Source organism: Pelodiscus sinensis, chromosome 10 (assembly GCF_052426305.1).
Source record: "Pelodiscus sinensis isolate ZL-2025 chromosome 10, ASM5242630v1, whole genome shotgun sequence".
Classification (NCBI taxonomy): Eukaryota; Metazoa; Chordata; order Testudines; family Trionychidae; genus Pelodiscus; species Pelodiscus sinensis.
The window spans coordinates 53,862,287-53,880,528 of record NC_143061.1 but is presented as its reverse complement, the minus strand read 5'-3'; the positions used below and the strand labels follow the sequence as shown (position 1 = coordinate 53,880,528).

The 18,242-nt window shown below is 51.3% G+C and overlaps 1 protein-coding gene across 1 annotated transcript; it reads right to left on the bottom strand.

Moving 5' to 3' along the window:
• Positions 1 to 229: 229 nt before the first annotated feature.
• SOX14 (SRY-box transcription factor 14) lies at positions 230 to 2,211 on the bottom strand. The gene has a single exon (XM_006111181.4). The coding sequence runs from the start codon at positions 1,927 to 1,929 to the stop codon at positions 1,207 to 1,209; it is 723 nt and encodes a 240-aa protein (XP_006111243.2). The 5' UTR covers positions 1,930 to 2,211; the 3' UTR covers positions 230 to 1,206.
• Between the last annotated feature and the right edge of the window lie 16,031 nt (positions 2,212 to 18,242).

Below are 18,242 nucleotides of genomic sequence, written 5' to 3'. Positions count from 1 at the left end.
CCCCGCTGCGCTTTGAGCAAACCGCTTCTCCCACTCGCGTGGGCACGCACCGATCCAGCGAAGAACTGAACCCTGGGGGGGGGGGGGGCTAAAAACTAGCCGAGGTCCAGTCCCTGCACGCTGCCAAACCGCACGCGAGTGAGTAGCCCCGCTGAATTTTCCATAAGGGCCCTCGCCCGCGTAGCATTGCTCGCCTAGCTAAGTTTCTCCCCCCTCCCCACCTCCAGGATCGGGCCCTCAACGCCTCTTCCTGGCCAAGAGCATCTGTACTAGACTCTTGGCTCTCGGTCTTTTCCGCTTTGCTTTTGTGCTTTTCTTTTCTTTTCTTTTTTGCCCCCCCGGGAAAGCTTCGGCAGGATTGGACTCACACCACCAGGCTGCCTTGTGTCCCGACAGATTGTCTTTATTCAAAACGCCTTTTGTTCAACAAATGAACAGGTGAGCGAGGTCAAATCCTGCTGGGTACATTGTTCAGAGACAGGGTGGGAACAGATTTTTCAAGGACCATTTTTTTTTTTTAAGTCGTGTTCGTCTTTTATTTAGCACAGTGTCACCGCCTGACTTCATACCTGACGCTCTAGGAGGAACTTAGGGCCAAGTTGCTCGGGGTTACACAAATTGAAGGACTACCCGGTTTCAATTAAGCAAACTCTGTCATCTCGTGTCGCAAAGAGAAACGCGTCTCTCTCGGTTTTTTTTTTCTAATTCCGGTCCCTTTTAAGAGCCTCTTTGACATGAAAAGCAATTTTCACCTAAATGGTGCTGGATGGCAAAATAGAGATCTCTAATATAACACCGCTACTCTTGGCGTTTGGATGTGCAAAAAAAACAGAAAAGGAGGAAAGAACCATCAGCATCATCAATAAATACCAGGACTTCGGGAGTTCGAGTCCAAGTGACCGCGGGGAATATAGGACCCATATACAGTGAGAGCAGAAATCAAACTCCAGCCCGCCTAGGCGGTAGTCCGAAAGGACAGGAATTGGCCACACGGACAGTCCTGCCAGGTGTCTAGCCGAGTCTCTCCTTCCCAGGCGGAGAGCCCACAGCCGTGCTGGGTTTACAGTCTCTGCGTCGCGAGTCTTTTCTGCCTCGGCCATCGGCCACACCGGTCCCCGTCTCCCAGGCGGGTGGCTCCGTTTCTATGTACATGCCCCAGGAGTGACTTCGAATTCGAGTCTCGTTTGGGAGGGGTGGGAGAGGGGGTTACATGGCCGTGGCGTGCGCTGAAGAATAAGGGTCTATTCCAGTCTTGGCCATGCCTGGGAACAGTATGTAGGCCACGGGGGGTTGCAAACTGGAGGCCGACCAAGCGGAACAGTTACAGGGCACCACGTAGCCCGGGTTGGTGGGCGACGGGTGCGTGTGGGTGTGCTGGCTGGGGCAGCTGAGGCTCCCGAAGGCCCCGCTCTGGTAGCCCAAGGTGGAGGCGTAGGGCAGGGTGCCGGTGGCCAAGGTGTGGGGGACCTCGGTCATCTTCTGGAGGGCGCTGGAGCTGAACTGGCTGGGGTCGAGCAAGGAGTAGGGCGCGGAGGCGGGGGGCAGGAAGGCCCTGGCCTTCTCGGGGGAGCTCAGCAGAGCGTCCGTGGCCCCCACCGGCAGCCCGGCCGCCTTGAGCGGGTCCGCGTCGCCCAGGTAAGGCAAGGGGAAGACATACCTGTCCTTCTTCAGCAGGTTCTTGGGTTTGCGCCGGGGCCGGTACTTGTAGTCGGGGTGCTCCTTCATGTGCTGCGCCCGCAGCCGCTTGGCCTCGTCGATGTAAGGCCGCTTCTCCGCCTCCGACAGCAGCTTCCACTCCGCGCCCAGGCGCTTGCTGATCTCCGAGTTGTGCATCTTGGGGTTCTCCTGGGCCATCTTCCGCCGCTGGCCCCGGGACCACACCATGAAGGCGTTCATGGGCCGCTTGATGTGGTCGCTCGGCTTGGACATGGCGGCGGGGACGGGGGGCGCGCAAAGAGGGGGCGCGGAGGAGTCGGGGCCTGGCGAGCGCACCCCCAGACGCTCAGCTGATCATGCCCCTTCTCCGGCAAATCCACAGGGGGGCTGGCGGGGGGCGACGGAGGCGGCAGGGAGCCGGCAGCCAGCAATCCAGGCGGCTCGGGGCGCCCCGTCTCGCCAATGCCGGGGTGCGGGAGAGAGAGGGAGGGGGTCCCGCCCGGCCAAGCACCTGGCTGGCAATGCGGAGCCGCCGAGGAGCGGCAGCCCAGAGCGGTGAAGTTCAAAGGCGAGCCGGCTCCGGACTGCGCGCCCAGTGACATAATCGCAGGGCGTTCACGCCCTAACCTGCGCGCCCAATCAGCGCGCAGAGACGGGCACCTTAAAAAGAGGGAGGGAGGGGGCGGGGGAGGGGAGGACGGGGGGCAGGCGCTAAACACGCGGGATCCAAGGGGCGGCTGTTCTTAGACGTCGCCCTGCCCGCACCAGATGCAACTCCGGGAGTGCCGTGGAGACGCCTGGTACCCGCCGCGCAAGAGTGGCTCTTTCGGGTACCACCAGTGCGCCCCGCCGCCTCCCCCTTCCTGGCCAGCTCCGGGGCCAGCCAGCGCCATTTCTGGGGAACGCCAGCCCCAGGCTCCAGATCCCGTGGCCCGTAGGGAGGCTGTTCCGAGCAGCTTGCCAAAATTACCGCTCCCTCCGAGCACCCAGCCTGTCTCCCGGCGAAACGCGGCGACCTGAGCCCCTACCCTGGCCCGCTGTGCGGACCCGCATCCCGCATCAGCGCCGCGCAGAACTGCGCCGCATTCCTCGGAGAAAGTCAAACAGGGGGGCGATATAAAAGACAAACTATTGATTTATTTCGGGGTAACAGTTAACTTCACATCACTAGTTTAACCGAGACCTTTCTTGCCTGTCTCTTTCTTTTTCTTTCTTTCTTTCTTTCTTTCTTTCTTTCTTTCTTTCTTTCTTTCTTTCTTTCTTTCTTTCTTTCTTTCTTTCTTTCTTTCTTTCCTTTTTCGTTTCCTTCTTTCCTTCTTTTCTCTTTCCTTCTTTCTTTCTCTTTCTTTTTTCGTTTCTTTCTTTCTTTTCTCTTCCCTTCTCTCTTTCTCTTTCTCTTTCTCTTTCTCTTTCCTTTTTCGTTTCTTTCTTTCTTTCTTTCTTTCTTTCTTTCTTTCTTTCTTTCTTTCCAGATTGATTTTAAATTGGAAAAAAAATGAAGCCCACTAGTTGGAGAAATTAGACAGCACATGTCCAGGGGGATAACACTTGCTACCTTGCTTTTGTGTTGCTCCGGAGAATGGCGTTTTTCTATTATGGGGTGGCTTGCATTTTTTTTTTTAAAGAAGGTTATAATTCTCCGGGTAAGGAACACGCAATAACCCTAGGAACCAACCTGCCTGCCTGTTTTCTTTGAATAATTGCCTGCCTAATGTGAAAAGCCCCTGGGGGAAATATTTATTAAATGGAAACAATTGTCCCGGGCCCCTGGAGAGACGGGGTTTGTTAAAGGGTTATTGGCAAATGCACCTGCCTGGTTAAAAAGGCGAACGCTAAAACACCTTCCTCTATTTGGTTTTCCGCTTTAATCATCTATCTCAAACCGGGGAGCCGCGCGGGGCTGACAGCGCTAACGATGCGGCCTCTCTCCCTGGAAATCCACCTTTCCAGCCGGGGTAGTTGAGGCCCGGCTAAATGCCCCAGAAAACCTCCCCTTCCCCCCAACCTCTCAGTGGGCGCTTTAGCGCCTGGCTCAAGCAGAAGCCAAGGTCACTCGGCCAGGCAGAACTTCGCTGCAAAGTCCCTCGCCTCCATGTCCGCAGCAGCCCCCGGCCCACAAGGGCGAGCCCCCCAAGCCCCTCGGCAGACGCGAGGCCGTAGGGGGCCTGCCCCCGTTTTCACTGAAATTCCCCGAGACAGGCGCTGGATTCCAGGGCAGCGCTGAGCGTGGCAAATGCAGCCCCTGTCCCGGCTTGGCCCGGGGCGATCCCTGCTCCTTGGCTCGGTGCAGGGAGGGCGCAAGGTGTCTGGGGTGCACGGAAAGGCACCGGGCGGGGAGGGGGGGTCTGCTTGCGGCTGGGGGGGTTGCTAGGAGCCCCGCGCAGGTGGGACAGGCGGATGGGGCGCGTTTGCCAGGCGCCTCTCGCCCCCCAGCCGCAGCGCTCCCGGGGGGCCCCCAGTGTCCGGAGGCGCCCGCTAGTTCCTGCCTACGACGCAAGGGCCGGCTGGGGGCCCGCAGGAGCGTGTGTCGCTATTTCGACCGCTCGGCGCCTCCCGCCGCGCCCCCAGGACTCCAAAGGGGCCGGCCAGTTCGGATCCCCCCTCCCGCAGCCCCTTGGCCTCTGGTCCTCGGGCGTGTCCCAACCCGGCGCCGAGCGAGTTGAGGGGGTGAAGCCCCGGACCCCCGGCTTTCCCCGCGGCCCGGCCCATCGAGGCAGGGAGAGGCGCGTTTCCGTGAAAATCGCCGTAAGGGCTCTCACGAGATGAAGTGTCTTCGCCACCGCCCCCCCCCCCCAGGAGGGGGCAGTTTACACCGCAGCTAGTGCGCGCTGTTCAGACTGTGTGTGTGTGTGTGTGTGTGTGTGTGTGTGTACAAACTAACACCGCAGCTAGTGCCTGCTGCTTAGATTGTGTGTGTGTGTGTGTGTGTGTGTGTACAAACTAACACCGCAGCTAGTGCCTGCTGCTTAGATTGTGTGTGTGTGTGTGTGTGTGTGTGTACAAACTAACACCGCAGCTAGTGCCTGTTGCTTAGATTGTGTGTGTGTGTGTGTGTACAAACTAACACCGCAGCTAGTGCCTGCTGCTTAGATTGTGTGTGTGTGTGTGTGTGTACACACAAACTGTAACACCGCAGTTAGTGCGCGCTGCTCAGATTCTGTGTGATTGTGTGTGTGTGTGTGTGTGTGTGTACACACAAACTGTAACACCGCAGTTAGTGCGCGCTGCTCAGATTCTGTGTGATTGTGTGTGTGTGTACACACAAATTGTAACCCTCCAGCTAGCGCCTGCTCCTTAGATTCTCTTTCTCTCTCTCTGTGTGTACACACAAACTTTAACACCGCAGCTAGTGCTTGCCGCTTAGATTCTGTGTGTGTGTGTGTGTGTGCGCGTGTGTACACAGAAACTGTAACACCGCAGTTAGTGCGCGCTGCTCAGACTCTGTGTGATTGTGTGTGTGTGTGCGCACAAACTGTAACCCTGCCGCTAACGCCAGCTGCTTAGATTCTGTGTGTGTGTGTGTGTGTGTGTGTGTGTGTGTGTGTGTGTGTGTGTGTGTGTACACAAACTTTAGCACCGCAGCTAGTGTTTTCTGTTTTGACTCTGTGTGTGACTAGGGCTGCTTGCTGTGTGTGTGTGTGTGTGTGTGCGCGCTCTGTACACAAACTCCTTCCCCCCGCGAGCAGGCGCTGAGCTGCGGCGGACCAGCGCGCAGGGACAACTGGTGTCGCGCGCACTGAGCCCCGCACCTGCTACCCCGGCCCGCATCCCGCCCCGCCGCACCTCTCCGGCAGCCGCCTTTCCCTGGCGGAATAGGGACTGGGGACATGGGCCCTTGTTTGGTTTCCACGTTAAAAATCGCCGGCCGGTCCCCTCCCTGCGCTGGTTAACCCCACCCCACCCTCGTTCTCCTGGGTTAGGTCCAGATTCCGTGGATCTCTCTCTCTTTCCGGCTCGTTTGCCCTCGCCCGTGTAAACGGTCCAAGAGGAGCTTAGCAGGTGCCAAGCCAAATCGTTCCTAAGCGTGGGCCGATTTGCAAGCCCTGGCTGCTACCGAAGCGGCTTGCGAACCGGTTGGGGTTTGTTTGGAATATTGATGCTAGAAAACGCCCCGCTGCTGTACTTGGGTTTGCTAGGACCTCCGCAGTGATACTCCGGATTGACTTCCTCCGCTCCGCTTTTGTGTTTGTTTACACTGCATTTACAAAAGGGAGTGAATCCGGATTGCGAATGCGGCCGTGCCTTGCGTTTCGAACGCCTCTGATCTGATCTGGGAAGGAGGGGGGACACCTGTTGCCTAAAATAGGGTGTTCCCTGGCTTTGAATAAACTTTGTTTCCCTAGTAGGCTGCTAGCTCTAATGCCCCCCAAAGACAAGAAACCCCCACACTTAACAGTGTCTTTCTTATTGCTGAATGACACCGGGCTAATGGAGAAAGAGAAGGGGGAAAAAGAGATCTCACGTGGAAGCATTTCCAATGAGATTAGAACATTTAGCTGCACGAAGTAATAGCAGCAGCAAGCAGAAGTCAATTACTAAAACACCACCACAAAATAATTCAAAATAATTCCGAAATCTGGAAGCCTCATTCCACGAGGAATAACGCCACTTCCGAAATAAGGCCTGTGGAGACGCTCCGCTGCTGCTGTTTCGAAATAGCCTCTCACCAGGGCCATTCTAAGGCTGTGTCTAGACTGCAGGGTTTTTTCCAAAAAAAGTAGCCTTTTTTTGAAAAAACTTCACCTGCGTCTAGATGACAGCCGTGTTCTTTCGAAATTAAATGGAAAGAATGTGGTTTTCTTTCGACAACAGTACTCTTCATTTCACGAGGAAGAACGCCTTTTTTCGAAAGCGCTCTTTCGAAAAAAGGCGTTCTTGAATGCAAACAGGGCTTTTTCGAAAGAGAGCATCCAGACATCCTGAGTGCTCTCTTTTAAAAAAGCGGCTTCCTTTTTTAAAGAGGCTTGCAGTCTAGACATAGGCTAAGTTATTCCTCCCCAGTGCCTCCTGGGGCTTTAAATCGAGATAGCACGTCTACATTAGGGAAGCCTGCCTCGGCCTCATTTTGAGGCTTCTCTGCGGTGTAGACGTGCTATTTCGAAAGAAGCATGCAGTGTAGACATACCTTGGCTACGTCTAGACTGCAAGCCTCTTTCAAAAGAGGCTTTTTCGAAAGATACTTTCGAAAAAGCTTCTTTCGAAAAAGAGCATCTGGACTATAATCAGTTCTTTCGAAAAAGCAAGCTGCTTTTCGAAAGAGAGCACCCAGGCAGTCCGGATACTCTCTTTCAAAAACACTGTTTGCATTACATAGCGCCTTTGTTCGAAAGAGCACTTTTGAAAAAAGGCGTTATTCCCCGTGAAATGAGGAGTTCCGCCATCAAAAGAAAAACTGCATTCTTTCAATTTAATTTCAAAAGAATGCAGCGATAGTCTAGACGCAGGTGAATTTTTTTCGAAAAAAAGGCTACTTTTTTCGAAAAAAGCCTGCAGTCTAGACACAGCCCTTGAGACGCTGAGTTCTTGCCAACCCGTGTGGGACCTGAAGGAGTCTCAAAGTTCTTAGCTGCTGGAAAATTGTCCCTCCTATGAAGATTTTTTTTTAAACGTGCATCCTGCGTGGATGTGAGCTTCGCATGCCGACCACAAAGCAGAGGTTCTGGAATTTCGTGGATCAATACCTAGCCACAATCACAGGTCTGATTACACATCACTTTTCACAGACTTTTCACCTGAGGTGCCTTTTTCCCCTTCTGATGTTCCTCATGTATTCAGCTTTTCTTCCCTGGGTCAGAATCGCCTTGCTAGATTTCTACTGCAGGCAATGTTCTTAAAATATATGGCATCGACTCAGCATAATAGGAGAAGTCTTGGGCGCACTTTTTCCCATGGAGTTATTATATATGTATAAATACACACTTTTATACACCCACAAATAATATGTGTGTATACATATAGGATAGATAGATAGATATAAAACACTAATACCTACACAAAATAAATACATGTTGTGAGGAACACTCAACAGCAGTGTATAGCACAAACACACACAGTTGTATTATACTTCCTTTCTCAACTATGTATCTAGATTTCTATCCAATGAAAATCATTTGTAAAGTCGGTTAGGGGTTTGGAATGGCTGCCCTACGAGGAGAGATTAATAAAACTGGGACTTTTCAGATTAAACAAATGGAGATCAAGGGGGGATACGATAGAGATCCATAAAATCATGACTGGTGTGGGAAGAATGAATAAGGAAAAGCTATTTACTTGTTCTCCATAATACAAGAACTAGGAGTCACCACATGAAATTAACAGGTAGCAGGTTTAAAACCAACGCAAGGAAGTATTCCATCACAACATGCACAGTCAACCTGTGGAACTCCTTGCAGGAGGATGTTGTGAAGGCCAGGAGTTTAAAAGGGTTTTTTTAAAAATGAGATAAATTCATGGAGGATAGGTCCATCCTCCATTTGCCACAAGTTGACAAATGGGTGACAGGGGAAGGATCACCTGATGATTCCCTGTTGTGATCCCTCCCTCTGGGGCACCTGGCATTGGCCACTGTTGGAAGACAGGGCACTGGGCTGGATGGACCTTTGGTCTGACCCCGTCTGAACGTGCTTATGTTTTTATATTCTTTTATCTCTACCCGCAGAGGGGGGCATGGAAAAGGACTCTTGTACAAGCTCGAACGCTTATCTCTTGCTGGTCCAATAAAAGGCTTTTCCTCGCCCACCTTGTTGCTCTAATCTGCCCAAAGACCCTAACAAAAGTGAACAATTTGATTATGGCACCAGCATCTGTGAGTGGCAGCCCACGCAAGCTGATGCTATAATAAAATTGCTGGACTTCAAGGTGCCACTGAACCGTTGCTTGTGCTGAAACTAACGCAGCTCCCTCTGAAACCTCACAAAAGCTAGTGTCAGAGAGCTGGAGGTAAATATAAGAGTATGGTACAAGAGCGGATGCTATAGGGACAGAAGCACATAGGCATCGGCAGACTGGGTCAGATCTGAGATCCTTCTAGTCTTGCATCCTGTTCTCGATAGAGTCAGTACCAGCTGCTTCTCAGGATGGTGCAACCCCCTTCCCGCCCCACACACACACCCCTCACACACAGTGGACAGCTCTAGGGTAAACTGCTTCCAAGGAATGATTCTATCTCACCTCCATTTGTTGGAGGTTGGTTTGTGCCCTGAGAGAGTCTGCACAGCCTCCTCCAGGGAGCAGAGGGGCAAACCCACAAAACTGGCTTCAAGATTGAGCTTGATACGTTTGTGAAGGGGATGGGACGATGGGGCTGCCTGTAGGGGTGAGCAGCTGATTGGGACTGCCAGCAGACTGCCCCAAAGTGATGGAGCGAGCTCTGAGTTACCACAGAGAATTTGTTCTTGGGATCTGGCTGGTGGGTTTGCCCACATGTTCAGGGTCTCGCCCACATGCTCATAGGCTCGTGGATCCCCATGTTGGGGTCAGGAAGAAATTTCCCCATGGGGCAGCCTGAATTTGGCAGAAACAGGAAGCGGGGGAAGGAAGAAGAGGCTACACTTTAGTCTGCAGCATCATGGTCCCTGGCGGGCTGAAATTGACATAAGTGGTGGATTCTCTGTGCAGTAGAGGCTTTCCTTCAAGATGTGAGGATTTCAGTGACTCAGCTAGAAGTTCAGGGTCTGTACAGGAGTGGGTGGGTGAGGGGCTGTGTCCTGCCCTCTGACGAGATGATTCCGATGATCCTTTCTGATCATAGTTTACAGCTGCTCTAAGCTTTGATTTTTTGTTTAAACCACCTCGCTGTCTCACTATCCATACAAATGCACGAACCGGTTTTTCCCCCAGTCCAAATGCAGGATGACAGGCATATCCACCGCTCGTCCTTGGCAGTCCCAGACCGTAACGTGGAACCCATCAGTTGTCTGTGGGTCTTTTAAAGCTGCCATTTCTGGTAGTCCCTTGCTAATGAGAGACTCATTTTCACGCCCCGGCACCTTTTCAGTTCAAGGACACAGTTTGTAGGTCCATGAAAGGCCTCAGCTACACACAAAAGCTAACCTTGGACAGCTCATAGGCCTCTGTTATCATTAGGAGATCCTTGAATTAAGAGGATTGGGGGGTTCCTGTTGTAAGAAAGGAAGCACAGATTACTCTGCCAATTCCTGTCTATACTGCAGCTGAGTCTCTGCTTGCAACAGCTATATTTCAGTGCAAATGTTGCTAGAATCGATTAAAAGTTTCCCAAACTATGATTCCTCCACCCATAAGAGTGCTAGCTGAGCTAGTCAATGATATAGACTAGTCTGTTGCAGGGTATGTGGGGGAGCAATACAGGAAGTAGGGGTGCTCTGGTGCATGTCTGAATTAGGTCTGGGGATAAATAACAGAAGCATCCTTGCCACTTAAACCAGGCTTTGCTTCATGGAGGGGTTGCTCCAATTATTCCTTGCGGCTGCATTCTCAGATGACTTCTTTTTAATGTTCATGCATCGTGTGCAAATCTATATGTAGTCTGCATGAGAAACCTGGAAGCACTGAGCAGATTATGCAAACCCATTTCAGCCCCCGTTATTTCAAAATAATCCTCTGTCGGCCAAATAAATAAGCAGAGCATCCGCACGACCAAGCCCGTTATTGCAAAGTGCTCCACTTAGGAAGGAACAATCAGTTCCATACATACAAGATGGGAAGCGACTGTCTAGGAAGGAGCATGGCGGAAAGGGATCTAGGGGTCATAGTGGACCACAAGTTGAATATGAGTCAACAGTGTGATGCTGTTGCAAAAAAAGCAAATATGATTCTAGGTTGTATCAACAGGTGTGTTGTAAGCAAAACTCGTGAAGTCATTCTGCCGCTCTACTCTGCACTAGTTAGGCCTCAGCTGGAGTACTGTGTCCAGTTCTGGGCGCCACATTTCAAGAAAGATGTGGAGAAATTGGAAAGGGTACAGAGAAGAGCGACAAGAATGATTAAAGGTCTAGAGAACATGACCTATGAAGCCAGGCTTCATGAACTGGGCTTGTTTAGTTTGGAAAAAAGAAGATTAAGGGGGGACATGATGGTGGTTTTCAAATATCTAAAAGGGTGTCACAAGGAGAAAGGAGAAAATTTGTTCCTCTTGGTTTCTGAGGACAGGACAAGGAGTAATGGGCTTAAAGTGCAGCAGGGGAGGTTTAGATTGGACATTAGGAAAAAATTCCTAACTGTCAGGGTGGTCAAATATTGGAATAAATTGCCAAGGGAGGTGGTGGAATCTCCCTCTCTGGAGATATTTAAGAACAGGTTAGATAGACATCTGTCAGGGATGGTTTAGATGGAGCTTGGTCCTGCCTTGAGGGCGGGGGGCTGGACTCGATGACCTCTCGAGGTCCCTTCCAGTCCTATTATTCTATGATTCTATGAAATAACTGGCCGCTTATTTTGAAAAGCATGTGCCTGCTTTCCTCACGGAATAACACTAATCTCGATATTGGTATTTTGCTCTAGTGGTCGCGTGGACGCTCTGGTGTTTGTTGCTATTTCGAAATAACGACTCCCCAGAGTCGTTCCGACTCCTTACTCCTCAGGGTGCTTCCTGGGGCTCTGAGCCGAGTGGGCGTGTCCACATTAACGGAGCCTGCCTCGGACTCGTTTCGAAGCTTCCTCATCATGTCGACACGCTATCCCAATTTTGTTAAATCGGGAGTTAAGTCGATGTTAGTCATTTCAAAATAATTTTCCAGTGTAGGCGTGCCCGTAGGTGGGGTTGATGGTTGCTAGTGGTGTGCGATTGGTGATTGAGGTCATGTGGTATTGCTTCCTCGCCCTGACTGGTCCAAACATGCCGATACCAAATGAGGAAGAAGGAGGAGCGTCTAACGAGTGCGCTTAGTCACCCAGCTGCCCTTGGGTGGGAAGGTGTGTACCACAATGAGAGCAGCCATTTCCTAAACAATGGGGCGGACACAGAGACCCCACGGGGCATAAAATGGTCCGATTGAAGAGCCATTTGGCGGACACCACACTATGTGTGAGTGAACTTCCGAGGCGCTTCAGCTATCTGGCACCAAAGAGTTGGTCAAAATATCAAGGCGATTTGTTCTCCACATGTCAAAAGAAATTCACCTAGAGCGGGGGTGGGGAACCTCGGGCCCGGGGGCCGAATGCGGCCTCCATTTTGCCTGGCTCTGGCTCCTGAGGTTCAGGGTCTCCTCAGTGTTTGGGAGCCCGGGCTGGTGCTCCACCCCCCGTATTGCCGCACCGCAGGGCTGGAGCACACAAAATCTACTGGACTTGGCCACCCTAGGCTCTGGTGTGGAAGGGGAATGTAGGGAAGGTCTTTCTCCTCAGTTGGGGGCCATGTCGTTGAGGTTTTTTTTTCCCCACTTCTCATTTTGTGTGTTCCCCGATTGATTTTTCTGTGGGTCAGCGGCCCCCCGACCCGAAACCAGTTCCCCGCCTCTGCCCTAGAGGGAGAGACGTAACAGTTTAGCTCCCTCTTCTGCCCCGGTGGCCTGTGGCCTACACAGGATGAGCGTGAGGCCTAGCGAATCAGTCAGGCCTGCCTTCCTTTGAAGTGCGCCATTGGCCCGCTGAAGCAATTCCAGCACAAACGCACCGCCGGCGGCGACAGGAATGCCCCATGGACAATGCTCCGGTTGGGTAGGGAGGGCAAGAAAGCTTATGGCCTTTGAATCACAATTTGCAAGGCGAGGCCTGGGCAGCGCGGCAGCGGAGGGGACAATGGGCGGGGAAGAGGAGAAGGAGCAAGCGCCTGGGATGTCTCCTCCGCTCCCTGCATACTTCAGCTTGCTGTAGCTCGAGAAGGCTTCCCATTATTGGCAGGACAATAGCAGCCCGTGCTGTATAAACACTCCTAATCAGCGTCATTATGCTGCCTCAATGGGGGAGCGGAGACAAAATCGCAGGGCGGCGGAAAGGTCTTGGCCTGCGAAGACAAACAAAACTCCCCCCCGGTCTGCTGTGAAAAGGGATTTAATCAGCGACAGTTGCAAAGTCACAGGGCAAGAATGACGCCCGTCGTCAAGCTGAAAGGCTTTTCCGTGGCCTGGCTGATCACGGAGGCGACCCCTATCCCTGCTAACGTTCCCTTGGGTTTCAGCCTGGCCGCTTGCCTGAGGAAAGATGGCTCGCAGAAGCTGGCTTCTGAGGCGGGATCGGACTGCCGTTCGAAGAGCCTGATATTTATTTTACTCACAGACACGTCCAACCCTCACGCCCCTCGGCCGCTGTCTGAGGGGGGGTCTACACTGCCCCCGGCACTCGAAACAAGCGGCTCCATTTGAGCAATGCAAACTGTGTCGCTTATTTCGAGTGACTTTCGAAATAGCTGGTTTTGAAGTTTGGTGCCGTCCACACAGCACTTATTTTGAAATACAGCGCTCTTCCGAAATGTCCCCTACCCCGCATGGAGTGAGGTTAACGGGGACATTGCACTAGCGAGCCCGTTATATTTCGAAATAACGGGCGCGCTCAACAGGCACGGAGAAGCCATTCTGGGATACCAGGCAGTGTAGGCGTAGCCTGAGTTAGCAACCAGGCTGTGGTATCCTTTATTAAAGAGTAAAGGGCTGCATAATTTAAATCTGCCTATTCCCACAGGATAGCGTAACATCACTGGCAGGAAATCAAGAGAACACCTGGCCTCTGAGTTCAGAAAAACAAAACAAAACAGGGTATTTCACTGTCAGGTCCCCAAATCCTTAAGAATCCAAAGCCAAACAGCATAAATACATCAGTTAACAACTCACTAAGCAATGTTTTCTGGAGCAAATTGAATTACACATGATAAATAATGTTGCCCTTTCTTCTGAGGTCAGTGTGCCAAACTGAACGCCAAGATCAGACGGAGGCTGAGCAGTAGTAATGTTTTGAGGACTTGCAGGACAGCTTCCCAGTGGAAGAGAAATCAGTGAGGTAGAGTCTAGGTATATTCTAAGCCTACACCAGTCCTGGAACAGAGGCAGTCACAAACGGCATGCAGGGATTCCCTTCTTCCAGGTTGGAGCCTCCACTTTTATGTCCGATTCCTATTGAGCTACTCTAGTCGGAGAATTGCCTCATAACATGAAGAATAGACAGATCAAACTCCCTGTTATCTGCCATAGCGTCTCTCAAAACATGAATGCACAACGCAGCTAACACCACCACCACAGTTTCTTCAAAGACTAAAAACTTGCTCGCACACCAGGAAAAAGAACTTGAGCCCTGCTATAACATTACTCATCAAAAGAATCAAGACAATTCTTCTGTACACAAACAAGATACATTTCATTATTGTTCCTGTTTACTTAATCACTTATGTCAGGGGTTCTCAAACTTATGATACCGCGACCCCCCTCTCAGTTGTTTGCAATCTTCCTCTAAGTTGCTCTTGACCCCCCCGGGGGGTTGGGACCCACAGTTTGAGAAACACTGACTTATTTAAAGAAAATACAGTTTATATGGTCTCTGTGAATTGAGCAGTTGGATCACTCACAATGTATCAGCTGAGTGCTTGGCCACCTATGTCAGACCTCATTGGTTCTCATCCTTGATTGGATGATCTACATTTTAAAAATCGGAGGTGAAGAGAAGAGTTCACAGTTCTCTTAGGTCCCAATCCTGCCGGGAGTTTCACCTGGGCAGACCCTGTTGTGTTAGTTGCGAATATTTAGCGCCGCTCCTCAAAGTGACCATCGGGGGTCGTATTGCACAGAAGTAATGTTCGGTGTAAATGGGAAGTATAGAATCTTTCGTTCACCCTCAGGACTGTGTCTTGGGTAGCATTGTTGCAGGCTCTTTGTCTGCAATAGAACTCATCAGCATCATTTGAACAACCCGTTTTAAAATCCAAAGGGGGACTTCTTTTTTTTAAAGAGAGAATTTCTTTTAAAGACACTGCTATTTTTTCCTGAAAAAAATTCTGCTCTCAAGGCAGGAATTCAGCCTGCGGGTTGCCCAGCCAAAACGCCATGGCTTCCCATTTTTCACCTTTCGCCACTTTCATCCACCTTAGTTTCATGGGGTATGTCTACACTACCACCCTAGTTCGAACTAGGGTGGTTAATGTAGGCATCCGAAGTTGCAAATGAAGCCCGGGATTTAAATATCCCGGGCTTCATTTGCATCTTGCCAGGCGCTGCCATTTTTAAATGCCCGTTAGTGCGGACTCCGTGCCCGCGGCTACATGCGGCATGGAGTAGGTAGTTCGGATTAGGCTCTCTATTCCGAACTACCGGTACACCTCGTGTAAAATGACGGTGCCCGGCAAGATGCAAATGAAGCTCGGGATATTCAAATCCCGGGCTTCATTTTCAACTTCGGATGCCTACATTAACCACCCTACTTCGAACTAGGGTGCTGGTTTAGACATACCCATGGTGTGAAATTTTTTTCTGGAGCAGAAAATTTCAAGAACGGAATCCGGTTTTCTTTCCAAATGGGAATTTCCTTTGCCTTGGTAGTGTCCTGTTTCAAAATGAGAAACAAACAAGAATCAGCGTTAGCGAGATGCCTCTTTGGAAGACTGGTTTCAAAAAGAATTTGGCCAAAAACGAGGAAAAGAAAAAAAAAACCAGGTTGTTACAAATCAGGCTGAGCCAGAGAATTCTGTGGACCAGCCACAAGTTAGAGTCTGAATCAAAGACCTAGGTTTGATCCCCTGATACTGATTTCTTGCGGGCAAGTGGGTTTAGTTTGTGTTTCTCTTCCCTATCTGTGTCATGGGAATAACAGCGCTGCCTTCCCACACAGGGGCGTTGTGAGGATAAATGCATTAAGTTTGTGCCCAGAGGTTGCTGAAATAAAGGCCCTTGGAAATTTACGCAGATGTGCTTTCTGATTTTTGGACTATCGCACATCTCTGATTCTGTCGCTAGCTCTCTGCTGGCAAGGTCCGCTTATCAAAGTGCATAGGTTGGCACTTTGTGATCCCACAAAGATTTAAGCACAGGCCGACCGGGAAGTTACTATAAGACTTTGCTGCAGAGTTTATCCCCTGCTCTGCAAGCATAGCTGTAGGGTTAGTGTTGGAAGGCGTGTTTTACAATAGATCGGGCTAGAAATGTCCTTTAAAAAAATAAAGAACACTTAACACAGACGGAGGAAAACCAAACAATTTTTTTTTTTTTTTTTACAAGGAACACCAAGGATTTTTTGTTGGAAAAAAAAAAAGTTGCCTGCCCCTTTAAGGGCTGCCATTTTGAATTCTGTTGTTCTGCGCAGCACACCTCCGACTGCCTCGCAGTGAAACACGGAGCACAGTTTCAGAAACACTGACTTAACACACCCACCTCCTGCCGATCCTCACTGGGGAAGAACTGATGCTGTGTTTCTGTGTACTACACTCAACTTTGCAGAATCACACCTGCGGTCTGGGGCTCACGGCACCCATGAAAACGCTCGGGTGCTGACTCAGCCATGCTCAACTGGCGCCTTTTTCAGCCCCGTTCTGCTGCCTGTTCCCCTTTGCGCTGTAGGCATCACTCGCTTTTCCTCCAGTGGTAGCGGATGCACTCCAAGGTTAGCCCCTTGCAGTAGGCAGTATGTATTAATACAGGGCAAATATTACAGGCTGAACCTCTCTAATCCAGAATGCTCTGGTCCAGCAACCTCCGTGGTCCGGAATGATTTGAGGGAGCCGGATGTCCACTTTTCATGGGTGTGGCCAAGTTTCCCGCGGTCCCATAAAGTTTGTTTACAGCCGCCAGTCCTGGCTCTGTGTTCTGGGCTGTTATTTCGCTCTAATTTATCCTTCAATATCTTCTAACAGCCCAGTCAGCCGTGCAAGTGTTGGTAATGCAGCTCAACAATAGTGACCTCCCATGGTCCGGAAAATTCTCTGTTTCAGAACTGGTCAGGTCCTGAACTAGAGAGGTTCAACCTGTACTAGATAAGCTTGATGGCATTTTCAATTGACATTTAAGCATTAGTATAAGAAGGGACTGGAATAAGATATTTGGACTTTACTGAAGGAGAGGCAGGGAATACTGGACTGAGACTCTAGAGACTTCCCGTCCGTTCCTGACTCTGCCACTGGCCTATTGGCTGACCATGGGCAAATCCCTTCATCTACCAGTGCCTCAGTTTCTCCACCTCTGAAATGGAGTTAATGAAACTGGCCTCCTTTCCCAAGTGCCGCATGCTCTCCTATGGCCAGCTCTAGGTAAGAGCTTGAGATTATCATTGTTATAAAGCATTTAACACGTTATCTCCCAACCTCTTACTTAAAAACTTCGATGCAAAGAATCAGTAGCTGGGAATCAGCTTGTGGAGCGAAAGGAGTTAGGCCCGTTTACACCAGCTGAGAATCTGTCCGAGCCAAATTGGCTGGGATCTGAGTGTTGCCACGTGGACGGAAGACTCACTGAAGGACCGTGGACAAAAGGGCCATGAGAACCAGTGAGGTATCACAGGTGGTATCTAGTGACCTCAGCCCCCCCCCCCCCCCTGGGATTGATGTTAGGTCAGCTCTGATTTCACAACTGCGTGAGTGAGCTGGAAGGAAGGATATGCAGAAAAGGGGTCCTCACGGGATTCACTGGACTACCAGAGCAGCGATGGGCAACCTAGGCTAGTGAACAGGCCACCCGATTGGCCTCCTTCATCTCAGTGGGCCACAGGATTGTCATAACCAAGACGGTCTCCCGGGAGAGTCGTTTCGCTCACGGCGCGTGCGTCCCTAGAATGTCGCGGCGTTTGCCGATGGAACCGTGGCAGCGCTGGGATTGGCTGCAGAGGGAGTGCCCAGCTCTCCCAGCCAATGCCGAGTGCAATCAGCCCGCCCCGCCCACCACGTGCCCTGGCTTAGCAATCCACCACGGATGGAAACCAGCGGCATCTGGCAGCCCTGCCCGTGGGCAACGATAAACCAAATGCCTCGTGGGCCGCAATCCCGATGCCTGGGGGCCGCACGTGGCCCTCACTGACCCAGAGCATTATGGGATGGAGCCACGTTCCATGCTGTACAGATGGGAGCGCCCCCTCCCGACGCCCCCTGGTGGCGTGGTGACGTAGCTGGAGAAAGCAGCACACACCTGGCCCTCCGTGCCAAGTGGTGCACCGGGATTTAGCAACCTTGCTTCTGTGTAAGCTTTGGGGTGGCTCCATCTTTGGGCAGCACTTTGAAAATTTCCCTGTAAGATGCTAATGACCCGCAAGTCCTGGGATGAGCCCCCGGCTTCCTCCGCTTCCCTGCCAGCGATGCTAATACCCACTCTGCCTACCAGTGCGACGAGATACCGACAGACGGCGCAAAGCTTGGGGACTCGTCGTTGAAGGGGCACAAAATACCGACACTTTCATTCTGCAAGTCCTGCTAAAAGCTTGCCCCTCTCTGATCACCCCCAGAGGACTCGTGAATCCAGTCTCGCTGGTGGCTCCAGGAAGCACCCTGCCTATTTCAACCTTTTGGGTGCCATGGTGGGTGAGCCCCGCTAGAAACAAAAGACGGGCCGGTCCCCCTCCGGCGAGGAAGTTTGTGCCCATTTCTGTTGCAAGTTTCTTCTCTCTTTGCATGGCTGATGCCACCTCCCAAACACCTCTGACGTCCAAGTGCGTCTTCTCCAGAGTATTAATGGGCCCAGGTTCAGTCAGACGCAGGAGGACATTAA